At 53.5% G+C, this 25,852-nt stretch overlaps 2 protein-coding genes across 11 annotated transcripts; one reads left to right on the top strand and one right to left on the bottom strand.

The window, feature by feature from the left end:
• Nucleotides 1-132: 132 nt before the first annotated feature.
• CRB3 (crumbs cell polarity complex component 3) lies at nucleotides 133-9,062 on the bottom strand. 5 transcript variants are annotated; one of them, XM_055103887.2, is made up of 6 exons: nucleotides 6,618-7,429; nucleotides 3,526-5,326; nucleotides 2,667-3,318; nucleotides 1,823-1,902; nucleotides 745-888; nucleotides 133-403 (listed from the first exon to the last, which is right to left on the bottom strand). In XM_055103887.2, the coding sequence occupies exons 3-6, from the start codon at nucleotides 2,935-2,937 to the stop codon at nucleotides 332-334; spliced, it is 567 nt and encodes a 188-aa protein (XP_054959862.1). In that variant the 5' UTR covers nucleotides 2,938-3,318; nucleotides 3,526-5,326; nucleotides 6,618-7,429; the 3' UTR covers nucleotides 133-331. The 5 variants fall into 5 exon arrangements, with proteins under 5 accessions (XP_054959862.1, XP_063456834.1, XP_054959865.1 ...); XM_063600764.1 differs by lacking the exons at nucleotides 3,526-5,326; nucleotides 6,618-7,429 and adding an exon at nucleotides 8,017-9,062 and having other exon boundaries at nucleotides 2,667-2,842; XM_055103890.2 differs by lacking the exons at nucleotides 3,526-5,326; nucleotides 6,618-7,429 and adding an exon at nucleotides 8,262-9,062.
• Nucleotides 7,619-25,852, top strand: SLC25A23 (solute carrier family 25 member 23). Of its 6 annotated transcripts, none has more exons than XM_055103879.2 (10): nucleotides 7,619-7,920; nucleotides 9,069-9,195; nucleotides 9,803-9,890; nucleotides 10,866-10,977; nucleotides 12,673-12,831; nucleotides 12,915-13,067; nucleotides 13,302-13,409; nucleotides 14,909-15,076; nucleotides 23,102-23,252; nucleotides 25,322-25,833. In XM_055103879.2, the coding sequence occupies exons 1-10, from the start codon at nucleotides 7,765-7,767 to the stop codon at nucleotides 25,504-25,506; spliced, it is 1,407 nt and encodes a 468-aa protein (XP_054959854.1). In that variant the 5' UTR covers nucleotides 7,619-7,764; the 3' UTR covers nucleotides 25,507-25,833. The 6 variants fall into 6 exon arrangements, with proteins under 6 accessions (XP_054959854.1, XP_054959855.1, XP_054959857.1 ...); XM_055103880.2 differs by lacking the exon at nucleotides 25,322-25,833 and adding an exon at nucleotides 23,744-25,239; XM_055103882.2 differs by lacking the exon at nucleotides 14,909-15,076 and having other exon boundaries at nucleotides 25,322-25,852.

Below are 25,852 nucleotides of genomic sequence, written 5' to 3'. Positions count from 1 at the left end.
AACTGGCTCCTAGCAGGGAATTCCAGGAAGCCTCCTGGTCCTCTACAATCCTGGCAACCTTACAATTCCTCTCGGCATTTGTCACTTCCATCTCAGCTAATGCACCCACCAGCTCAAACACACCAATAAAGCTTTTGTTACATCTCACTACTAATTTTATATAAATATATAAAAGTAAATAGCCCCATCTTCTCTTGACCTCAGGGGCAGAGTCTTTGAAGTACCTTCTTCCCTGCTATTAAGCACTGGGTGGATCTGACTGCCCAGAGAGGGCACTGCCTTTCCCCAAGGTCACACAGCAATGAAGGGAGACAGATGCAGGAGAGGGGAACTAGATGGGCAGGCAGCCCTGCACCGTCTCCTTGGAGTCCTGAGGGGCCCGGGCCTCGGCTGCATGGGAGAACTGAAAGAAAGGAGAGGGGGTTGTGGGGCCTGCTGGACACACAGAGAAAAGTTGGTTCCGCAAGCAGGGGGGTGGGTCCCGAGCCCCAGCACCCTGAGCTGCAGGCACAGCCAAGCAGAGGCAACATGCTGCACAGAGCCCACCAGGTGGGTGCCCCCAGCCTCTCCCCACAAGTCCTCCTGAGCCATCAGAGGCTGGTGTCTTGGTGGCAGCTGTGGTGTACAAGCCAGCAACCCGCAGTCCTGGGCAGTGTTGGTGGCTGCAGCAGGCCCCAGCGTTCAGATGAGCCGCTCTTCCGGCGGCAACTTGAGGTTGGGGGTCGGTGGCACGCGGGCACCCACCTGCTCCTCGCTACTGGGCCGGTAGGTGCCCTCCGTCTGCCGCTTCTCCCGAAGCTTCCGCACCAACAGTGCCAGCCCCACAGCCAGGAGCAAGGCGGCCAAGAGGGAGAAGACCACGATGATAGCAGTGATGGCTTCCGGACGCTGCAGAGAGGGGACAGGTGTGAATCACCTGAGCCTGGGTAGCCTGTCCACCTCCACCTGAATGGCATCCCCCTCATCACCCCCTACCCCACAACACACACACACACACATACACACATCTGCCACTTTTGGTGATCTGATCCCCACACTGGGGCTTCCTGGATCCCTACCTACCTTGTCTGGGGTGCAAAGGCTCCCCACCACCTGCCATGTCCGGGACACCCCTCGCAAGCACCTGCCATGTCTGGGACTCCGGCTTTTTTTTTTTTCTTTTTTTTTTTTGAGACAGAGTCTTGCTCTGTTGCCCAGGCTGGAGTGCAGTGTCACAATCTCGGTTCACTGCAACCTCCGCCTCCTGGGCTCAAGCGATTCTCCCTGCCTCAGCCTCCCAAGTAGCTGGGATTACAGGTATGTGCCACCCCGCCTGGCTAATTTTTTGTATTTTTAGTAGAGACAGGGTAAGTAGCTGGGATTACAGGTATGTGCCACCCCGCCTGGCTAATTTTTTGTATTTTTAGTAGAGACAGGGTTTCACCATGTTGGCCGTGCTGGTTTCAAACTCCTGACCTCATGATTTGCCTGACTCGGCCTCCCAAGGTGTTAGGATTACAGGCGTGAGCCACCGCGCCCGGCCGGGACTCCTGCTTTCATCACATCTACCAAGTCTGAGCTCCTTGCTCCCCCACCCACCTGAGAGGCATATGGAATTCCTGAGCCCACACATCTGACAGCTACGGTATTCCTGCCCACTCCCTCCAGGGTCTCCTAGTCTTCTTGGTCTAAGACTTCAGGTCTCTCCTACTTAGAGCTCTCCAAAGCCACCCTGACCTGCCACCTCTGGGGGAAGGGGGTGTCTAGTCCTCTCTACATGCTATATGTGTGACCCCTGGATAACATCTTTGCTGCCATCTTCCCACATATACCTCCAACTCACCAGGTTGCCATCGGAGCTGGAGCTGGAGCTGGTGGATGAAGGCAAAACAGTGCTATTCTCATTTGCAGAAGCGGTCTGTACTGTGGAGGGTGAAGGCAGAGAATAATTCAGTCTCCATCTTTCTCTCCCATCCCCGCCCATCTGCACCTGCTTTGGGCATTCCCCTTCACCTCCCCCTAGCAGGTCCCAATTCAAACTCTGCCTTTCATTCGCACAGAGATGATGGGTGCCTTGCAGGTAAGACCTGTCCCTTGGGTGTTTGCTCCCCAGGACACCCCCCCCCCCCACCCAGTCCCACAGAGCCCAGTAGGGTGTCCGGAAGTCCAACCCTCCCCTACTCACCTCTCGGCCCTGGGCCCTTAAGGATCTGGGCGGGCCTAGCTTTTCCCTGGAGTGTCTGACTCACACCTCCCCACAGGCTCCCAAAACAAATCTAAGACTGAATGACTGGGGTCTACACCTTCAGCCAACCGGGTCGACCCAGCTCGGCAGGCCTCCTCCCAGCTCCCAGTTCACCCAAAAACACCTGCACTATACCAAGACTCAGGTACGCAGCCCTTACCTCCCCGCAAGTCCTACTTAGGAGCCCCCACTCCAACACACAATTCCACCTCGCTGGGGAACTCAGGTCTCCTAGACCAACTCCCAGTGTCCAAGGAAGAAACTAGAAACCTTAATCCCCCCGAGCCCTAACCCTGTAGACCCCTCCCCAAGGTATTTCTTCCCCGCTCCCCAATTCTTGACCCTCTCTGCGCCCCAGATACCCAGCGCTTCTAAGCCACGTCCCCAGCAGAGATCCAGGAATCCAGACCCCTCCCCTCCAGCGCTCTCAGCTGGTACTTACTTTGCCCCCAGGCTCGGCCCCAGCGGGCCAGCAGGAACGGCAGGCCCAGCGCCAGAAGCAGCCCCAGCCCGGGGTTCGCCATGGGCTGGGTGGCGGGTTGGCAGCGCCGAGGAAGGGGCTTCTCGCGCTCGCCCCTCCTACCGCATCTCCGGCCAGGGGCACCTGCGACGGGGCACCTGGGGACAGGAGAAGGAGAGGCCCAGGCGTTGGGATCGGGGTCGGGACCCCGGCGCAGGCCCACAGGAGAGACAACTGGCGCCAGGGCACCCATGAGTCCCGCCCCGCCCCAGCCGCCAGAGGTCAGCGATTAAAGATTAACTCCCAGGAGCGCGTTCCTGGGCTGGGGAAAGGAAGGGGACGGGACGGGACGGGACGGGCAGGGTGGAAGGGCGAGGGGGCAGGCCTAGCGGTGCGTCCTGCCTTCCTACCTGGCGCGGGCGTCTTTGACCTAGCTCAGGTTCCTGGTCCGTGTCCCTCCCTCGAACCCTCGGTCCGTCGGTCGTTCTGTGGGTCCGACCCCACCGGCTCCGCCCGCTCACGTGACCCGGAAAGTTTAGTCACTCACCTGGGAGAGCGCACTTCCGGCTTGTGCACCTGAGCCTCGCTGAGAGGGCGGAGTCAAGAAGGGGGCGGGGCCGCGCTGTGGGCGCACCTGTAACGGGACCCCAGTCCCTTAATGGGGATGCGGGGAGGGAGACCGCGGAAGCGCGCAGGTGTGAGGGGGACCTTACACCTGCATTGCGAGCATATCTGTGGGAGCGCACAGGTGTGGAGACGCACGGGGTATGTATGTACCCGTGCACTAGGCACTCCTGCCTAGGGCAGACTTGGATGGGGAGCGCTTAATGAGAAAAAATACCTGCCCAGGCGCAATGGCTCACGCCTGTAATCCCAACACTTTGAGAGGCCGAGGCAAGAGGATTGCTTGAGGCCAGGAGTCCGAGACCAGCCTGGGCAACACAGCGAGGCCTCATTCTCTACAAAAAATAAATAAATAAATAAACAAATAAATAAAAAGAAGAAAATAAGCCGGGGGCGGTGGCGTGATCCTGTAATCCCAGCGCTTTGAAAGGCCGAAGTAAGAGAATCACTTGAGGCCAGGAGTTCGAGATCAGCCTGGCCCACCGACGGAGGCCCCATATTTACAAAAAATAAGAAAATTAGCCAGATGTGATGGCACGCACCTGTAGCCCCAGCTACTTGGGAGGCTGAGGTGGGAGGATCGATTGGGCCCAGGAGTGGAGGTAACAGTGAGTGAGCTATGATTGTACCACTGTACTCCAGCCTGGGTGACAAAGTGAGACCCTGTCTCTAAAAAAATTTTAAAAACAAAAAAACACCTGTATGGTAAACACCTGTGTGGAACCAAACCTGTACAGAAGACAACTGCACAGGTGTTCACATATAAGAACATACAGAAAACAGATGGCCGGGTGCGGCGGCTCACGCCTGTAATCCCAGTACTTTGGGAGGCCTAGGCAGGAGGATCACCTGACGTCAGGAGTTCGAAACCAGACCAGCCTGCCCAACATGGTGAAACCTTGTCTCTACTAAAAATACAAAAATTAGCCGGGTGTGGTGGCAGGTGCCTGTAATCTCAGCCACTCCGGGGGCGCTGAGGCAGGAGAATTGCTTGAACTCAGGAGACAGAGGTTGCAGTGAGCCGAGATTGCACCATTGCACTCCACCCTGGGTGACAAGAGTGAAACTCCATCTCATAAAAAAAAAAAAAATCTGCATTGAATCACAGCTATACGAAATTTAGCCAAGGCTGGGCATGGTGGCCCACGCCTGTAATCCTAGCACTTTAGGAGGCCGAGGCAGGTGGATCACGAGGTCACGAGTTCGAGACCAGCCTAGCCAAGATGGTGAAATCCCCGTCTCCACTAAAAAATATACAAAAATTAGCTGGCGTAGTGGTGGGCGCCTGTAATCCTAGCTACTTGGGAGGCTGAGGCAGGAGAATCGCTTGAACCCTGGAGGCGGAGGTTGCAGTGAACCGAGATCACGCCACTGCACTCTAGCCTGGGTGACAGAGCAAGACTGTCAAAAAAAGAAAAGAAATATAACCAAATGGATACATACCACCAGGGTGGACAGTATCTCTATAGAACACGCCTGCATTATCATCACAAACAGCTAACTAAGGCGCTCTGATGTGGAATAGACCTGTTTTAGGAACATATCTGCATGGCTCACCTATGAAATGTACGGCACTTGCATTGGGGGAATTCCTGGGTGTCATTGTCTTGTAAATACCTGTATGAGACACACCTGCATTTACGTAAACCTGTATGGGACTCGGTTGTATGGAAACATACCCAGATGGGTGTATACTTAACTGAAACACACCTACGGGGCGGGAGACTGTAGAATGCATTCATGGGTGGAGGGAAACCTGTTCAGAAACATACCTGTGAGGTAAGAGAAAGCACCTTGTAGGAGAAACACCTGTATGGAATTGAGCTCAAGTGAGGGGAAGAACTTGGAACATCTGCACGGGGCACACTCACATTGACACACAACTGTAGGTAAAACCATCAGGGCAGGGGCTCACATATACTGAGGCCCACCTGTCAAGAATGTATCTGTGAGAAAACACCTATTTAGGGGCACTTACATGGAAAAAAACCTCTGTATCACTCCATGCTGTATGGCACCTGCAAGGAACAACTGTAAATGAAAACCTCTGCTGGGGAGCCTCTTAGAAGAGACTGTCTGGGGCACACCTGTTCCAGCACACCTGTCTAGGCAGAGGCTGGGTGTGAACTAAATATGCCCTCACGACTGTATCTTTGTTTTCTTTCCTTTTTAAAAAAATTAATTATTATTATTATTATTTGTAGAGTTGGCGGTCTTGCTATATTGCCCAGGCCTGTCTCAAACTCCTGACCCCAAGCGATCCTCCCATCTCGGCCTCTCAAATTGCTAGAATTAGAGGCCTAAGCCACCGAGACCGGCCAATGCTGTATCTTTGGATAAAGGATGATGATAATAACAAGACCCCCTCCTGAGGACCCTTGAGTGACGAGTGATGATTAAAGAATAATTAGGCCAGGCCGGGCACGGTGACTCACGCCTGTAATCCCAGCACTTTGGGAGGCTGAAGCAGGAGGATAATCTGAGGTCAGGTGTTCGAGACCAGCCTGGTCCACAGGTGAAACCCCCCCCCCGTCTCTAATAAAAATACAAAACTCACGGCTGCGGTCGGGCATGGTGGCTCATGCCTGTAATCCCAGCACTTTGGGAGGCCGAGGTGGGCGGATCACGAGGTCAGGAGTTTGAGACCAGCCTAACCAACATGGTGAAACCCCGTCTCTACTAAAAATACAAAAATTAGCCGGGCGTGGTGGTGTGCGCCTGTAATCTCAGCTACTTGGGAGGCTGAGGCGGGAGCATTGCTTGAACCCGGGAGGCAGAGGTTGTGGTGAGCTGAGATCGTGCCATTGCACTCCAGCCTGGGCAATAAGAGCGAAACTCCGTCTCAAAAAAAAAAAAACTCACTGCTGCGTGCGGTGGCTCACGCCTATAATCCCAGCACTTTGGGAGGCCGAGGCGGGCGGATCACGAGGTCAGGAGTTCGAGACCAGCCTGGCCAACATGGTGAAACCCCGTCTCCACTAAAAATACAAAAATTAGCTGGGTTTGGTGGCGGGCGCCTGTAATCCCAGCTACTCGGGAGGCTGAGGCAAAAGAATCGTTTGAATCCGGGAGGCGGAGGTTGCAGTGAGCCAAGATCGCGCCATTGCACTCCAGCCTGAGCAACAACAGCGAAACTCCGTTTCAAAAAAAAAAAAAAAGATAATTAATTCTTTCTAGGGTATAGAGTGATGGTTAAGGATCCCAGATCTCTTTAAACCCTGTTTTGCCCCTTAGTGGTCATCAGGACTGGGGAGAATGACTTAACCTCCGCTTCCTTTTCTGCAAAGTGCGAACGCCAGTATCACCTACCTTATAGGGTTTTGGCAAAGACGACTCGAGAGGTGAGTAAAAGCCCTGGCATGTGCAAAGCACTGAATCAAAGTGAGATTTGTTATGATTATCCGCTGTCAAGTGGTCTGGGCTCCCTTCCCCCTAATGGTGGATCGAGAAACTGCGCCTGAAACTAGCAGTAGGGACATTCCGCAGGTGCAGCGAGTGCGACAGGCTGGGGCCCTGCCTCCAGCGCTCGACCACTGGGATCCTCAACCCCGCGCCCGGGTCACTGAGCCACCCCCTCCCCAAGCCGCTCAGCGTCTGATTGCGGCCGCGGCCCCTTTAAGATCTCCTGGCAGGCGGTGGGACTGCGGGCTGGAGGCAGTCGGGGGTCCGCGGGGAGGCCCCGCCTAGGTGGGAGAAGAGGCGGGGCGGGCGGGCTCAGCCCAGGAGGCGCTGACCAATAGGAAACCGACTTTGCAGCCGCGCCGCGCGTTGATTTTCTGTTTCCCAGTCAGAGTGGGAACCGAGAAAGGAAGCGCGCGGGCGGGAGGAAGGGACAGTGGGAGAGCATCGCGCCTGGATCTTCTGTTTCTGCGGCCGAGCGGAGAAGGTGTAAGGTGCGGGCGGGCAGAGAGCGAGCGAGATGGTGCAGGGTTCTTGCGTGCGTCTGGGAAAAGCGAGAACTTGAGTTCCTGAAGATTAGTGGGTGTGGCGGGGAGGTCAAGTGGAAGGGGATTATGAAACCCAATCCCCGACAGCGCTCTACCTTGCCCCCTTGGGCAAAGGGGGAAAGGGTAAACTGAGGCACGCAGAGGCGGAACTCTGAAACCAGACCTGAGACCACTGAGCTCCCTAGCCCGTCTTCCCAGAAGGAACTCTGGTGTTCCTCGGCTGTGCAATACCAGACCATCCCAGACATTCCCTCCCCACGCCCCCAGCTCCGCCCTCGGTCCCCTCCCCCCAATGCGGGTCGGGGGAGGAGACGCAAGTTCTGGCGCCGGCGGCGACGGCTAGCCGTCACCACCTCCCGCAAGTGCCAGAGCCGAGCGGGCTGCGCGGAGGCTGCGGAGCCGGCGGCCGCGGGAGCTGACCCTGCGGGGTCCCGGGGGGGGAGGGGGAGCCGCGAAGCCCCCACTGAGGCCGCCGCTACCGGGCCTCCCCTCCCCCCCGGGCGGGCGCCATGCGGGGGAGCCCGGGCGACGCGGAGCGGCGGCAGCGCTGGGGTCGCCTGTTCGAGGAGCTGGACAGTAACAAGGATGGCCGCGTGGACGTGCACGAGTTGCGCCAGGGGCTGGCCAGGCTGGGCGGGGGCAACCCAGACCCCGGCGCCCAACAGGTACCCCCACCCCCAGGGACCTCCTCCCCTCCCGGCCCCGCCCGCTCCCGGTTACCCAGGCCCCTGAATTGGGCGGCCGGAGCCACCAGGGACTACCTGTGGCTGGACTCCAGAACCTGTGTCTCTGTCTCCTTCCCCCTACCCACTCGTGTTTGGCCTAACGGGATCGCTCAAGACAGGGACGCCGAGGCCCCAAGCCTGCAGTTCCGCGGCCAAAACCCGATCCCCCTGCTGCGGGGCAGGGGGCGTCTGCCTGGGAAGAGATGGGGGCGCTTTCCTGCCCACTGCCCGGGACACACCCTCCTCCGGACTGCACAGCCCATGACGTGCCCTGCTCTCACCTCCAGGAGACACACCCTCCATCCTCTGGGCACCTACTGCCCTGGCCTGCAGCCGCCCCGATCCCTGTGTTTACATTCCCTGGCCTGCCCTTTCATGGGCCGTTCACGGGCCTGGCTCACTGTCCCGGGCTGCCCCAGCCAGGGACCCAATCCTGTCTGCGGTCACCCGCAGCTGGGAATGCACCTATAACAAGACTTTCCTCCCGCCGCCCCCACCTCCACTTTGCAGGCCCTTCCCACACCTGTAGCCCCAGATCGCTCTAAGAGAACCACAGCATCCCTGAGAGCGGTCCAACCTCCCACTTCCCAAATGGGAAAAACCAAGGCCTCAGCCACTCCGCTTGGTTCTCTCCTGCCCCACATCGCCCAGGGCTTCCTCCAAAGGGAACCCCTGGGTCCCCCATGTGGACAGGGTTTTTTAAGAGGCAGCTGGGTTCAACAGGAATGAGATACCTAAAAAAATAACAAAAAATAAAAACAAGAGACAGCTGGAAGTACAGGCTTTACAGATGAGAACTGAGGTTACCATTTCCTGGTTCTGTGACCTTGAACTGGTGACTTGACCTTGCAGAGCCTCAGTTTGCTCACCAGGAAAACTAGACCACTCACACCCACCACACAGACCTGTGGTGGCTGTAGGGATCTGGCTGAGAAGTTAGCTGACTGAGGGAGAAGTGGGGTGACGTCTTCTATCCCCTTCCTCAAGGCGCTGGGGGCTCTGGGTTCCTAAGGCATAAGGTGACATGCGTCCCCTCCAGATCAGGAGCAGGTTCCTGGAGCCACCTCTATCCCCTTTCCCTCTGTCAGGGTATCTCCTCTGAGGGTGATGCTGACCCAGATGGCGGGCTCGACCTGGAGGAATTTTCCCGCTATCTGCAGGAGCGAGAACAGCGTCTGCTGCTCATGTTTCACAGTCTTGACCGGAACCAGGATGGTAAGGTCGGGCGACCTGCCTGCAGGCCCCAAGGGATAGGGCTTTGGGGGCCCTAGAGACATCAGTGGGGTTAGAACTGGCAGCGCTAGGAGGAGAGGGGGAGGGCCGCTTCTCCCCGATGACTCATAGGCTATTTCAGGAGCGCTCCTCACCCCCTAGCTAGGTGGTTCGAGGCCCAGCCAGCCCATCCCACCTCCTTTCCCTACTGGGGCAGAACCCCGATAATTATCCTTAGATTTTTCTAGGGGGCAAAGATACCCCATGCTGTTCCTGGGTCCCCTGTGGGACAGAGATCCCTTCATAGCAGCATCTGGGTTGTGGATATTGCCTCTCAATCCCCCATGGCATAGAGACCCCTACAATTACCCCTGGATTCCTTCATTCATTCACAGAACAGAGAAGCCCCCCCAGTATTTCCCAGTTCCACCTCTCTGACCCCAGTGAGTCAGGGGTCCCCCCACAGCCCTACTGCAAACCTCCTCCTAGGTTTCTGGAGCCCCTGATCTTGCTAGACCACCTCCATTCCAAGCTGTTCTGATCCTTGGTCCTGGGGTTCCCCAGGTGTCCTCACACGCACATCCTTCCCCACCTCCGGCCCCCTCCCCAGGTCACATTGATGTCTCTGAGATCCAACAGAGTTTCCGAGCTCTGGGCATTTCCATCTCGCTGGAGCAGGCTGAGAAAATTTTGCACAGGTGAGTCGCTGGGGGTCTGGAATCCAAAGTAACTCAGGACGCAGTGACCCCTTGGCCATCTCTGTCTTCTGGGCTCCAGACCCAGTCCCAAGGAGGATACAGCTGAGAGGTTGGGGCTTTGAAGTCAGACAGATCTGGCCAGGCGCAGTGGCTCACATCTGTAACCCCAGCACTTTGGGAGGCTGAGGCAGGTGGATCACCTGAGGTCAGGAGTTGGGGACCAGCCTGGCCAACATGGTAAAACCCCATCTCTACTAAAAATACAAACATTGGCCATGCGTGGTGGTACATGCCTGTAACTCCAGCTACTTGGGGAGGCTGAGGCACGGGAATCCCTTAAACCCAAGAGGCGGAGGTTGCAGTGAGCCAAGATCAGGCCAGGACACTCTAACCGGGGTGACGGAGTGAGACTCCGTCTGGAAAAAAAAAAAAAAAGAAAGAAAAATTCAAATTGAAGCCAGATAGATCTGGGACCAGTTGCCTCTCTCAGCCCCAGTTTCCCCCTCTAGAAAATGAGGGTAATATGGCCGGGCATGGTGGCTCACGCCTGCAATCCTGGCACTTTGGAAGGCCGAGGCAGGTGGATCACGAGGTCAAGAGATCGAGACCATCCTGGCCAATATGGTGAAACCCTGTCTCTACTAAAAATACAAAAATTTGCTGGGCATGGTGGTGTGCACCTGTAGTCCCAGCTACATGGGAGGCTGAGGCAGGAGAATCTCTTGAACCCAGGAGGCAGAGGTTGCAGTGAGCTGAGATCGCACCATTGCTCTCTAGCCTGGGCAACAGAGCAAGACTCCGTCTCAAAAAAAAAAAAAAGAAAAAAGAAAATGATGGTAATACTGCTACGTCTCTAATAGGGTTGATATGAGGACTTGAACCTCCCAAACTGCAAAACCTAGCAGAACTTCACCCCAGCCTAGCCCACCCCCGGGCACTGAACCTGTCCTCCTCCACCCCCTTTCTTCCCCCCAGCATGGACCGAGACGGCACAATGACCATTGACTGGCAAGAATGGCGCGACCACTTCCTGTTGCATTCGCTGGAAAATGTGGAGGACGTGCTGTATTTCTGGAAGCATTCCACGGTGAGGTGGGAGTGGCTTTCCCCGGCTGAAGGCTGTGCCCTCTTCCCCAGGGGGGCCTTGCTCCGATCTCCCCAGGGCTTGGATGGGCTGGGCCAGGACTTTCCAGAAGGAGAAGGCACTGGCAGCAGCTGACGGATGAGGGTCTGTTCCTCTCTTCCTCCACTTAGGGTTCAAGGGTCCCATTTGGGACATCTCTGCTGTCTGATTGAAGCGCAGCCCTTGAGACTTACATCGGGGCCTCTGGGGACAGCATGTGGGGGTTGCGGGTGCAGGGAAGAAAGAGCTCACCAGATGGGGTACAAGGCCTCCCACCTTCCACCCACACAGCTCCCTTCTGCTGGGTTCTCTGCCTGGATAAAAGATTCTACTGCTGAACAGAATCGTTCAAAAACCACGGTCTTGGCCAGGCGCAGTGGCTCACGCCTAAAATCCCAGCACTTTGGGAGGCCGAAGTGGGCGGATCACGAGGTCAGGCGATCGCGACCATCCTGGCTAACATGGTGAAACCCCGTCTCTACAAAAATATTTTAAAAATGAGCCAGGCGTAGTGGCAGGCACCTGTAGTCCCAGCTACTAGGGAGGCTAAGGCAGGAGAATGGCGTGAACCCAGGAGGCGGGAGCTTGCAGTGAGCCGAGATCGTGCCACTGCACTCCAGCCTGGGTGACAGAGCCAGACTCCGTCTCAAAAAAAAAAAAAAAAAAACCACGGTCTTCAGAGGATCCAGTGGGAGCCACTAGAGAGGGTAGTGGGGGTTTGCTCTAGATCCCTAGTTCCTGGGTGAAATATCTATGAGCAATGTGTCTGGTAGGATCTGATGGCATCTGGAGGGGGATCCGTCTGTGGGATCTGGTGAGAACCTCTGTGGAGATCCAGAGACTCCCATCCCAGAGGATTCATGGGGACCTCGGTTAGAAATTCTAGACAGGAAATGATTCCTGCACGGGGACTCCATGTGGAGGAGATCCCTGTGAGATTTCGTGGGTCCCTGAGAAGGATCTGCTGGGGTCCTTATAGGGGAGGTGCCTGGTAAGATCTTGTATGGCCCTGAAGGGATCTTTTGGAATCATTATATGGAAAACCCTTGAGTGGGATCCTTCAGTAGAATCTCATTTGCCCTGGAGGGATCTTTTTTTGCTGTTACAGACAAGGTCTTACTCTGTTTCCCAGGCTGAAATGCAGTGGTGTGATCATAGCTCGTTGTAGCCTCAAACTCCTGGGCTCAAGCAATCCTCCCATCTTGGCCTCCTGAGTAGCTGGGACTACAGGCACATGCCCGGCCAATTTTTGTAGAGAGGGGATCTTGCTATGTTGCCCAGGCTGGTCTTGAACTCCTGGCCCCAAGGGATTCTCCCACTTGGGCCTCCCAAAGTGCTGGGACTACAGATGTGAGGCATCACATCTAGCCTGGAGGGATCTTTATGTGGCAGATACTTGAATAGGATCCTTTAGTGGGATTTGGCAGATCCTTTGGTGGGATTTAGTAGGATATTGGGATCTTCTAAGGAGGCTGCTAGGTTAGATGCTTTGGTGACACCTGGTAGGACCCAACAGGACTCTTCTGGGGTCTCCAAGCAAGAGTCATTGGCAGACTCTAGGGTATCCTAGGATTCATAGAGGAGACTCCCCTATTTAGGACTGAGTCACATCTCCCTGTCCCCACCATGGCATGACACCCCCAACACCTGTATCTTCAGGTCCTGGACATTGGCGAGTGCCTGACGGTGCCAGACGAGTTCTCAAAGCAAGAGAAGCTGACGGGCATGTGGTGGAAGCAGCTGGTGGCCGGCGCAGTGGCAGGTGCCGTGTCACGGACAGGCACGGCCCCTCTGGACCGCCTCAAGGTCTTCATGCAGGTGAGGGGCTCTGGAGAGACCTGCCCCCTCCCCCAGGCCTGACACCTGGGAGGGGACCTCCAAGCTGTTGTCTCCCCATTCAGGTCCATGCCTCAAAGACCAACCGGCTGAACATCCTTGGGGGGCTTCGAAGCATGGTCCTTGAGGGAGGCATCCGCTCCCTGTGGCGCGGCAATGGTATTAATGTACTCAAGATTGCCCCTGAGTCAGCTATCAAGTTCATGGCCTATGAACAGGTGAGGGCAGGTACAGGGAGGAATGTGCTTGCCATAGGGAAGACTGGGCTGTACATAAAGATTTACGGGATTGGCTTGGGGGTGGGTGGTGAACACAGGTCCCCAGGATCAGGCATCTGCTCCTCTGCATGAATGCCCGCAGCGGGCCAGTTCTTTGGAAGCCAGGAGAACAGTGGAGTGCAAGGAAGGTTCAACCCCCATGGTCCTACCCATCCCTGTGTCTCCCCGCCTCAGATCAAGAGGGCCATCCTGGGGCAGCAGGAGACACTGCATGTGCAGGAGCGCTTCGTGGCTGGCTCCCTGGCTGGTGCCACAGCCCAAACCATCATTTACCCTATGGAGGTGAGAAGGAGGGACCCCAGCGGAGGCCCCATGGCAGGGTGGGGGGCCTGCTGTACCCATCTCACTCTGCATTTCACAATATCCATTGGGATTTTACCTTTGTCTCTCTCTGATTTGGAGTATAGCTCATCAGAGTAATGTAATTTCATGTGTAGCCTGTCTGGGTATTACAACTGAGATATAATTTCTGGGGAAGGTAGTGTCGGTTATCCTTGTTTGGATGGTAGTCATAGGAGCCAGCTGTTTATAAATCTGCATCTTCTAAGGATAGGGTGCAAGTTCCCAGGGACGTCGTGTCTAGGTGTCACCAACTGTTTATGAATATGCCTCTTCTAAGGATAGACTGTGCTAGCTACATGTTTTCAGATAAATTATTTCAGGTTTCAGGTTATGAAGTGTATTGTTTGGATTCTGAAAGTGACAGAAAACTTAAATCATGTCAGCTGGGTGCGATGTCTAGCACCTGTAATCCCAGCACTTTGGGAGGCCGAGGCAGGTGGATCACCTGAGGTCAGGAGTTCGAGACCAGCCTGACCAACATGGTGAAATACCGTCTCTACTAAAAATACAAAAATTAGCTGGGGATGGTGGTGGGCACCTGTAATCCCAGACACTCAGGAAGCTGAGGCAGGAGAATGGCTTGAACCTGGGAGGCGGTGGTTGCAGTGAGCCAAGATCGTGTCACTGCACTCAGTCTAGGCAACAAAGCAAGACTCCAGCTCAAAAAAAAAAAAAAAAGCTTCAATCACATCAACAAAGTCTACAGATGAGCATTTCAGGCTGGGATGGTAGCTTCAGAGTGTCAGCGATGCAGGTTCTTTCTGTCTATCTTGTTGTTACACAACCTCATGGACCAATGTGGCTGCTTGTGCTCCGTTCATCACATTCCACACTCCAGCCAAGAAGGAAGAAGCAATAAAAAAGGAAACACCTCCCCACCTCTAAGGATGCTTTCTGAACCTTATGTGTACCTCTTTCTCTTCCTTCTATTTCTTTGGCTAGGACATAGTGACATAGCCACATACCCAGGGCATCTGGGAAATGTCATTTTTCTTTCTAGTGGCTGTGTGCTTGCTGAAAGTTACAGTTTCTGATATGAAAGCAGAAGGGAACAAGATACTGGAGGTCTGGGCATGATGGCTCATGCCTGTAACCCCAGTCCTTTGGGAGATGGAGAGGGGAGGATCACTTGAGCCCAGGAGTTCAAGACCAGCACGGGCAACGTAGCGAGTCCCCATCTCTACAGAAATGACCAAAAAATAAAAGAAAGATATCAGGAGACAGTTACTGGTGGTGCCACATGTGTGCACTTTGGTAGGTGTAACTATTTCTAGGTATAGGGATTTGGGGATAGCAGAAGATTCTAGAGTAGGTGGTTTTTAAAATTCGGTTGTTCTCAGGGCATCTGTTTTCAGGAGTAGCTATTTCTAGGTGTCTTCATTCCTGGATGTAGCGATTTGGTGGGACAGCTTTTCCAGGGATAACCAGGTTCTCCCCAGGTGCTGAAGACGCGGCTGACCTTGCGCCGGACGGGCCAGTATAAGGGGCTGCTGGACTGCGCCAGGCGGATCCTGGAGAGGGAGGGGCCCCGTGCCTTCTACCGCGGCTACCTCCCCAACGTGCTGGGCATCATCCCCTATGCGGGCATCGACCTGGCCGTCTACGAGGTCTGTGAGCAGCGTGCCCCTCTTTCCCTGCTCCCCTCTGGGATTTACCCACAGGACACCCCTTCCCCTTCCCCTGGGGCTGGCTCAGTTGACCTGCTATAGTTAGAGAAAGGCAGTTATGAGGTGAGGAGCACCTTGGCCCTGGGAATCCTGGGGAACCCTTCCAGGTATTGGACTCTCCCACTTCTCCACTTACTTTTGATTAGCAGCTCAGCCTTCCGGGGTCACCTGAAAGTCAGGGACCACTCTAGCTGACAAACATAAGATCAGGCAAAGATTACAAAAATTAGCCGGGCATGGTGATGTGTGCTTGTAATCCCAGCTACTCCAAAAGGCCGAGGCATGAGAATTGCTTGAGCCTGGGAGGCGGAGGTTGCAGTGAGCCAACATCCCGCTACTGCATTCCAGCCTGGTGACAGAGCTACTGCACTGCAGCCTGGGCAACAGAGCGAGACTCCTTCTCAAAAAAAAAGAAAAAGAAAAAGAAAAAAGGCAGGCAAAGATGAGTCTCAAAGACACCCAACTTCCCCGAAGCAAGTATCAGACCCAGCCGCTGTCTCTAAGCCAATGTCATCTTCAGGGCCTGCGCATTTGAGCATCTGCTGTTACCATAAGAACCACACCTAATCACCAGCATCTTGAGACCTTTATCAACACAGGCAGGTGCAGACAGTTCTTGGCTGTTTCTCTTCCAGGGACCTCATCTGTTGCTTTTACCTTCTAGTGGGATCACCGGGTCTCCCCCAATTAGCATGGTCCTGGATGTCCCCAAGCGTTCCCCCCAAAATCTTTGTATGCAAGACAGGGCCTGCTTCATGGGCATGTGACCTGTGAAGTCGCAGAGAGCCCCATGCTCGGAAGGGCCCTGTGCTTGGTGTAACGCTCTGCTGCTGCTGTCTTGAAATTATTTTTATTTATTTATTTTTTTTTGAGACGGAGTCTCGCTCCTGTCGCCCAGGCTGGAGTGCAATGGCGCGATCTCGGCTCACTGCAACCTACATCTCCTGGGTTCAAGCAATTCTCCTGCCTCAGTCTCCCGAGTAGCTGGGATTACAGGCATGCATCACCATGCCCGGCTAATTTTTGTATTTTTAGTAGAGACAGGGTTTCACCATGTTGGCCAGGCTGGTCTCAAACTCCTGACCTTAAGTGATCCACCCGCCTTGGCCTCCCAAAGTGCTGGATTACAGGTGTGAACTACCATGCCAGGCCTGAAATTCTTAATTTTTTTTTTTTCCCCCAAGACAGAGTCTCACTCTGTCGCCCAGGCTGGAATGCAGTGGCGCAATCTCGGCCCACTGCAGCCTCCACCTCCCAGGTTCAAGGAATTCTCCTGCCTCAGCCTCCCGAGTAGCTGAGATTACAGGTGCCTGCCACCACGCCTGGCTAATTTTTGTATGTTTAGTAGACAGGGTTTCACCATGTTGCCCAGGCTGGTCTCAAACTCCTGACCTTAGGGGATCCCCCCACCTCAGCCTCCCAAAGTGCTGGGATGACAGGTGTGAGCCACCACGCCTGGCCAATAATTTTTGAACAAGGGACCCCCACCCTTTTACATTGTGCACGGATCCTGCAAATTACGTAGCTGATTCTGATCTAATAGACTCTGTTCCTGCCATCCTTACCTGCCCTCCCCAGCACCTGGCATGTAGACAACCAAATGAGACAAGACCGTTGCTCACTCATTCATTTGTTCCTTCATTTTGTTGTTCACTCATTCGCTTAGTGACTATTTACTGACCATCTACTCTGTGCTAGGCACTGTGCGGATTGTGGCAGTTGTGGTGTTGAATGAGACCAGCATGGTCCCTGCCACCCTGGAATGCCCATTCCCATAAACAAGGCAGGCAATCAACCAGCAAATAAGATAGCTTCAGCTCCTAGAAAAGCTCTCAGAAGATCACAAGACAGGATTTGTCATCTTCAGTAACAGTGGGCGGGAGGGGGGTTGAGGAACACCTCCAAGAAGGTGACATTGAAGCCATGGGTTGGGCGTATTATCACAAGGGAGCATGCACAAATCTAGTACCCAGGTCCGGAAGCAGGAACAAATACGGCCTTTTGGAGGAGTGGAAGTCTTAGGTGTCTGGGGGGGACTGATCAGGGCAGGGTACAGGGTCGTCTAAGTAAAATAGGAAGCCATTAAGAGGTATGAGTAGAGGCCGGTCACGGTGGCTCACAGCTATAATCCCAGCACGTTGGGAAGCCGAGGCCAGTGGATCACCTGAGGTCAGGAGTTCAAGACCAGCCTGGCCAACATGGTGAAACCCCAGCTCTGCTAAAAATACAAAAATTAGCCGAGCGTGGTGGCGGGCACTTATAATCCCAGCTACTCAGGAGGCTGACGTAGGAGAATCGCTTGAACCCAGGGCGGGGCGTGGGGGTTGCAGTGAGCCGAGTTCTTGCCACTGCACAGGTGACAGAGTGAAACTCCATCTCAAAAAAAAAAAAAAAAAAAAGAGTTGTGAGTAGAAATAAGATGCGGCCAGGAGCAGTGGCTTGTGCCTGTAATCCCAGCACTTTGGGAGGCCGAGGTGGGAGGATTGCTTGAGCCCAGGAGTTCGAGACCAGTCTCTGTAAAACAATTTAAAAATTAGCCAGGTGGCCAGGCACGGTGGCTCACACTTGTAATCCCAGCACTTTGGGAGGCCGAGGCAGGTGGATCACAAGGTCAGGAGATCGAGACCATCCTGGCCAACATGGTGAAACCCCATCTCTACTAAAAATACAAAAAATTAGCCAGGCATGGTGGCGGGCACCTGTAATCCCAGCTGCTCGGGAGGCTGAGGCAGGAGAATGGCATGAACCTGGGAAGCGGAGCTTGCAGTGAGCTGAGATCGTGCCACTGCACTCCAGCCTGGGTGACAGAGCAAGACTCTGTCTCAAAAAAAAAAAAAAAAAAAATAGCCAGGTGTGGTGGTGCACACCTGTAGTGCCAGCTACTCAGGAGGCTGAGATAGGAGAATTGCTTGAGCCCAGTACGCAGAGGTTTCAGTGAGCTGTGATCATGCCAATGCACTCCAGCTTCAGCAACAGAGCAAGATCCTGTCTCAAAAAAAAAAAGAAAGAAAGAAAGAAAGAAAGAAGACACAGTCTTATTATTTAATGCATTCTTTACCCAAAAAGGGACTTTAGAAGTCTAAGAGGTTTTAGAAACGTTTTATCCTCTTGGAGTTTCAAAATCTGTGTTTGTCCCTTAAAGGCTCCAAGAAGTCTCTCAGTAAAGTGATTTAACTTTTTTTGTTTCTAACCCACTGCTGGCCACATTAATCTAGTCTTTAGAACTTTTTTTTTATTTTATTTTTTTTGAGACAGAGTCTCACTCTGTCACCCAGGCTGGAGTGCAGTGGTGCGATCTCAGCTCACTCCAACCTCTGCCTCCCAGATTCAAGCAATTCTCCTGCCTCAGCCTGCCGAGTAGCTGGGATTACAGGTGTGCGCCACCACGCCAGGCTAATTTTTGTATTTTTAGTAGAGACGGGGTTTCACTATGTTGGCCAGGCTGGTCTTGAACTCCTGACCTCAAGTGATCCGACCACCTCGGCCTCCCAAAATGCTGGAATTGCCAGGCGCAGTGGCTCACACCTGTAATCCCAGCACTTTGGGAGACTGAGGGGGGTGGATCACAAGATCAAGAGATCAAGACCATCCTGGCCAACATGGTGAAACCCCATCTCTACTAAAAATACAAAAAATAGCTGGGCGTGGTGGTGGGCACCTGTAATCCCAGCTACTCGGGAGGCTGAGACAGGAGAATCGCTTGAACCCAGGAGGCGGAGTTTGCTGTGAGCCAAGATCGCGCCACTGCACTCCACCCTGGGTGAGAGAGCGAGATTTCATCTCAAAAAAAAAAAAAAAAATGCTGGGATTACAGGCATGAGCCACCACACCCGGCCGTCTTTAGAACTTCTTTTCAACAGATTGATCTTAATAATAACCCATTAAACATCTATTTGGCAAGTGCTGTTCTAGACCCAAAAGAAGGCTTCTAAAATTGCAAAGGCAATAATGTTAAGTACTTGCCTATTTTACCCAGTCTGTGCCTGGGCTAGGCATTACTAATACATCATAGCACTGAGTCCCGCTCAACACAATTCCAGTTTCAGGCAGCAATTTCTGGTGGATTAGAATTGGCATAGGAAATGAAACCTGTAAGCCTCTCCCAGCCGCAAAGCAAAGAAGTTCTTGTTCTTACAGTCACCTTGGCAGAAGGCTTCAGAAGGGATTAGCCACCCTAAAGTCTTCAGGTGCACAGTTCTAGATTCACATGCAGCTGTGAATGTTGGTTCTCATCTTTATTTTGTAGCTTTGGGCAAGTAACTTCCCCTGAGCCTCAGTTTCTTTTCTATAAAATAGAGATAATAGGGCCGGGCATGGTGGCTCACTCCTGTAATCCCAGCACTTTGGGAGGGAGAGGCAGGCGGATCACTTGAGGTCAGGAGTTGGAGACCAGCCTGGCCAACATGGTTAAACCCTGTCTTTACTAAAAATACAAAAATCAGCCGGGCGTGGTTGTGTGTGCCTGCAATCCCAGCTACCTGGGAGGCTGAGACAGGAGAATTTCTTGAACCCAGGAGGTGGAGGTTGCAGTGAGCTGAGATTGTGCCGCTGCACTCCAGCCTGGGCGACAGAACGAGACTCCGTCTCAAAAAAAAGCAAAAAATTAGCCAAGCCTGGTGGCACATGCCTGTAATCCCAGTGGCATAAGCCTGTAATCCCAGCTACACAGGAGACTGATGCAGGAGAATCACTTGAACCTGGGAGGTAGGGTTGCAGTGAGCCGAGATGGTGCCATTGCACTCCAACCCGGGCGACAGAGTGAGACTGTGTCTCAAAAAATAATAGTAAAATAAAAATAAAGATAATTAGCCGGGTGTGGTGGTGCACAGCTGTAATCCTGGCTACTCGGGAGGTTGAAGTAGGGAGGATCACCTGAGCCCAGGAGGCGGAGGTTGCAGTGAGCCAAGATTTCACCACTGCACTCCAGCCTGGGTGACAGAGCGAGACCCTGTCTCAATAATAATAATAATAGTTTGGGTCTTAGTTTGAGATCCTTCCAAAACAGACCCTGAAACTGGGACGTGAGGGCAAGTGATTTATTGGGGAGGTAATGAGACAGGGAGTCAATGCACACAGTATGAGTATGTTAGTTTCCTAGGACTGCTGTAACAAAGTATCACAAACTGGTTGGCTTAAAACAACAGAAAGTTATTGTCTCACAGTTCCAGAGGCCAGAAGTGCAAAATCAAGGTGTCAGCAGAGCCATACTCCCTCTCAAACGTGTAGGGGAGAATCCTTCCTTCCTTCTTTCAGTTTCTGCTTGTTCCCAGCAACCCTGGACATTCTTTGGCTTGTAGATACATTCACTCAAATCTCTGCCTCTGCTGTCACCTGGCTGTCTTTCTCTGTGTGTGTCTCTGTCTTTCTCCTCTACGGACACCAGTCATACTGGACTAAGGGTCTACCCTGTTACCCTACTCATCTTAACTAATTAGATCTGCAAAGACCCTATTTCCAAAGAATGTCACCTTCTAAGATACTGGGGGTTAGGACATCAACATGTTCCCCCCCAAAGGAGGGACATGATTCAACCCGTAACAGTATGTTATCAAGCAAGTTATTATTCCTAGCAAATGGAGTTCCAGCCCTCTAGAGATCTGTGGGAGGCAGCATAGGACATGCTGCACCAGAGAGATGAGGGAGCTGGGGTATTGATCCACCAGGTCAGTCTTTTGAAGGTTGCATCTGGAGATGCTAATTTCCCAGGGCTTCCTGCCCATTCCTAAGTGGTCAGAGCCGGCTGGCCTGCGTTCAGAGAAAGTCCACAAGCAAAGTCTTTGGGTAAATGTTGGCAGTAAGAAGTCAGCAGGTCTGAATTGGAGTGGGAAGGGATGAAGGTGGTGTACTCACAGCATCTGCCACAGGCAGTGTCGTTGGAGAGTGTTTTTTTGTTCGTTTGTTTGTTTTTGAGACAGTCTTGCTCTTATTGCCCAGGCTGGAGTGCAGTGGTGTGATCTTGCCTCGCTGCAACCTCCGCCTCCCCGGTTCAGGCGATTCTCCTGCCTCAGCTTCCTGAGTAGCTGGGATTACAGGTGCCTGCCACCACACCGGCTAATTTTTGTATTTTTAGTAGAGACGGAGTTTCGCCATATTGGCCAGGCTGGTCTCGAACTCCTGACCTCAAGTGATCCACCCATCTCAGCCTCCCAAAGCACTGGGATTACAGGTGTGAGACGCCAGGCCCGACCTTTTTTTTTTGATACTGAGTCTCACTCTTGTCGCCCAGGCTGGAGTGCATCACGGCTCATTACAGCCTTGAATTCCTGGGTTCAAGCAATCCTCCCACTTCAGCCTCCTGAGTAGCTGGGACCACAGGCATGCACCATCACATCCAGTTTTTGTTTGTTTGTTTGTTTGTGTGTTTGTTTGTTTTTGTAGAGACAGAGTCTTGCTATGTTTCCGAGGCTGGTCTCAGGCTCCTGGGCTCAAACGATCCTCTTGCCTCGGCCTCCCAAAGTGCTGGGATTACAGGCGTGAGTCACCATGCCCGGCCTTTTGTTGCTGTTGCTGTTTTTAATTTATTCTTTACCCTTCTTGCAAGCAAACAAGTTATAAACTTAGTGTCTTAGAACAACACTATCCTTACAGTTCTGGAGGTCAGAAATCCAAAATGGGGGTCTTACTGGGCTTTATAAAATCGAGATGTTGGTAGGGCTGCGTTCCTTCTGGAGGCTCCAGGAGAAAATCTGTTTCGTTGCCTTGAAAAAGCTTCTAGAGGCCGCCTGCACTCCTTGGCTTGTGGTCCCTTCTTCCATCTTCAAAGCCAGCAGCATAGCATCTTCCAATCTCTCTCTTGCTTCTGCTTCTGTCTTTACACCTACTTTTCTAACTCTTAGAAGGGCCCTTGTGCTGGGCATGGTGACTCATGCCTTTGGGCACTTTGGGAGACCGAGGCAGGTGGATCACCTGAAGTCAGGAGTTTGAGACCACTCTGGCCAACATGGTGAAACCCCATCTCTACTAATAATACAAAAATTAGCCGGGCGTGATGGCACACGCTTGTAATCCTAGCTACTTCAAGGCTGAGGCAGGAGAATCGCTTGAAGCCAGGAGGCGGAGGTTGCAGTCAGCCGAGATTGCACCATTGCACTCCTGCCTGGGCAACAAGAACGAAACTCCGTCTCTGAAAAAAAAAAAGAAGGGGCCTTGTGCCAGGCATGGTGGCTCATGCCTGTAATCCCGGCACTTTGGGAGGCCGAGGGGGAAGGATCGCTTGAGCCCAGGAGTTCAAGACCAGCCTGGGCAACATAGTGACACTCCATCTCTGTAAAAAGAAAAATAATTAGGCCAGGTACGGTGGCTCATTCAGGTACGGTGGCTCATTCCTGTAATCCCAGCACTTTGAGAGGCTGAGCCAGGCGGATCACAAGGTCAGGAGATTGAGACCATCCTGGGCAACACGGTGAAACCCTGTCTCTACTAAAAATACAAAAAATTAGCCAGGTGTGGTGGCACGCACCTGTAGTCCCAGCTACCCGGGAGGCTGAGGCAAGAGAATCGCTTGAACCCGGGAGGTGGAGATTGCAGTGAGCCAAGATCACACCACTGCACTCCAGCCTGGGCAACAGAGCAAGACTTCATCTCAAAATAATAATAATAATTTTTTAAAAAAGAAGGACCCTTGTGATGGCATTGGGCCACTCAGATAATCCAAAATAATCTCATCTCAAGATCCTTAATTGAATCCCATCTGCAAAGTCCTTTGTGTCATCTTGGGTAACATATGCACAGGTTCCAGAGATTAGGGCATAGTCAGTACAGGGGACCCTTATTCCACCTACCAGAGAGGGTCCAGATGAGGACTGGGTGAGGGGACGCAGGGAAAGGGCTGGCCCGGCCCCTAGGAGGTACCAAGTGCTCAGCTAGTAGCACCTGTCATGGGATACAGAACCGGCCAGCAGGCCTTTGAAGCCAGGGTCCTAGGGTCACCCACCCCAACCCTCCGTACTCCCTTCTCCACTCCAGACTCTGAAGAACTGGTGGCTTCAGCAGTACTGCCACGACTCGGCAGACCCAGGCATCCTCGTGCTCCTGGCCTGCGGTACCATATCCAGCACCTGCGGCCAGATAGCCAGTTACCCCCTGGCCCTGGTCCGGACCCGCATGCAGGCACAAGGTGAGGCCTGGGCGGGAGGATGGGGCAGGGGGAGTCTCATCGCTTGGGCCCCAGCTTCTCCCAAGTACAGCCCTGGGCTGGGACCCTCCTGGATTTCGATGGGCTTCTCTGGGCCTCCGTTTCCCCATTTGTGACATTGAAATGGGAGTCCTTTACTTTCATGGAGCTGAGGATTAACTAGGATAACAGGTGCAGTGGTTACAGGAAGAGATACCTTGCAGACTTAGTTGGGATGTCGTTGCTGGCAAATGTCTAGCATTTCCAGGCTGGTAACTTGAACTCTTAATTTGTAAGCCTGGGTTATCGTGAGCGGGAGGCTAGGAACAGGTAGGGAGCAGTCAGGGCCAGAGTGGTTATTGTTTTTGTCTGTATTTTTCTTTTATGAATTATTTCCCCCGTCCCCTCCACCACTACCCTCCCATTCTCCCTGAATCTGTTTTGAGAATTTTCTTGAGAATTTTAGTGTTTGTGTTTTGTGATTTTCACTGGAGATGTGTCAGTGTACAAGACGGACACGGTCCCCACCCTCATAGAGCTCACAGGCCGGAGAGGAAGGAAGATGCTAAATAAATCATTCTGGAATTAAGTATTGATTTAGGGTTGTATAAAGGGGAGAAGGAGGCCGGGCACAGTGGCTCACATCTGTAATCCCAGCACTTTAGGAGGCCAAAGAGGAAGGATCATTTGAGTCCAGGAGTTTGAGACCAGCCCAGGCAACATAGCAAGACCCCATCTTTTTTTAAAAAATGAAGAAATAAATTAGCCAGGCGTGGTGGCAGGTGCCTGTAGTCCAAACTACTTGGGAGGCTGAGGCCGGAGGATCACTTGAGGCTGCAGTGAGCTATGATTATGCCACCACACTCCAGCCTGGGTGACAGAGTGAGACCCTGTCTCAAAAAAGTGGGTGGGAGCCAGGGGTAGTGGCTCACGCCTGCCATCCCAGCACCTTGGGAGGCCTAGGTGGGTGGATCACCTGAGGTCAGGAGTTCGAGACTAGCCTGACCAACATGGCTAAATCCCATCTCTACTGAAAATACAAAAATTAGCCGGGTGTGATAGCAGGCGCCTGTAATCTTAGCTACTCGAGAGGCTGAGGCAGGAGAATCACTTGAACCCAGCAGGCATAGGTTGCAGTGAGCCAAGTTCGTGCCATCGCACTCCAGCCTGGGCAACAGGAGTGAAAACTCTGTCTCAAAAAAAAAAAAAAAAAAGGGCTGGGCATGGTGGCACACCCCTGTAATCCCAGCACTTTGGGAGGCCGAGGTGGGCGGATCACCTGAGGTTAAGAGTTCAAGGGCCGGGTGAGGTGGCTCACGCCTGTAATCCCAGCACTTTGGGAGGCCAAGGTGGGCGGATCACCTGAGGTTAAGAGTTCAAGGGCCGGGTGTGGTGGTTCACGCCTGTAATCCCAGCACTTTGGGAGGCCGAGGCGGATGGATCACCTGAGGTTGGGAGTTGGAGACCAGCCTGACCAACATGGAGAAACCCCGTCTCTACTAAAAATACAAAAAAATTAGCCGGGCAAGGTGGCGCATGCCTGTAATCCCAGCTACTTGGCAGGCTGAGGCAGGAGAATTGCTTGAACCCGGGAGGCGGAGGTTGCAGTGAGCCGAGATTGCACCATTGCACTCCAGCCTGGGCAACAAGAGCGAAACTCCGTCTAAAAAACAAAAAGTGGGTGGAGGGCAGGGAGGAGCCTGACTTAGACTGGAGCACCAAGGAGGAGTCCCCTGGGGAGCTGGCTCTGGGATAGGGGTTGGGAATATGAGTAGGAGTCAGCTGGGAAAGGAGGGAGGGAACCTGGCTCCAGGAGGAGGACATTTCTGTCCTTTCTCACCTTGCACACCCATACCTGCTCCATTTCTAATTGTCCCCAAACTTGGGGCAAAAAGGTGAGCAGCCAGTTCCAAGGTCAATACAAGTCTCGACTCTGAGTGGTAGGTCCCACTGTTAGTCTAACCTCCTTCCCTCCTGCTGCAATGACACCACCTGGCCCAACCCTGGGGGTAGGAGGGGGAAGTGAAAGGGGAACGTTGGGCTTACCTGGTGCCCCCCCCGCCCCCTCCCAGCCTCCATCGAGGGTGGCCCCCAGCTGTCCATGCTGGGTCTGCTACGTCACATCCTGTCCCAGGAGGGCATGCGGGGCCTCTACCGGGGGATCGCCCCCAACTTCATGAAGGTTATTCCAGCTGTAAGCATCTCCTATGTGGTCTACGAGAACATGAAGCAGGCCTTGGGGGTCACGTCCAGGTGAGGGACCCGGAGCCCGTCCTCCCAATCCCTCACCCCCCACACCTCTGCCACTGGAGACTGATGATCCAACCACAGGATCCCTACTGTTTGGTCACGAGATCCCAGTACCCAGATCCTGGATCCTCGACTCCTATGCCCCAACCATTGGGTCATGGGATCCCAGCACCCAGATCCTGGATCCTAGACTCCTATGCCCCAACCACTGGGTCATGGGATCCCAGCACCCAGATCCTGGATCCTAGACTCCTATGCCCCAACCATTGGGTCATGGGATCCCAGCACCCAGATCCTGGATCCTAGACTCCTATGCCCCAACCATTGGGTCATGGGATCCCAGCACCCAGATC

This window comes from Pan paniscus, chromosome 20 (assembly GCF_029289425.2).
Source record: "Pan paniscus chromosome 20, NHGRI_mPanPan1-v2.0_pri, whole genome shotgun sequence".
In the NCBI taxonomy this organism is placed as follows: Eukaryota; Metazoa; Chordata; class Mammalia; order Primates; family Hominidae; genus Pan; species Pan paniscus.
Note: the sequence above shows the minus strand (reverse complement) of the source record. Positions and strands in the feature narration are given on the sequence as shown.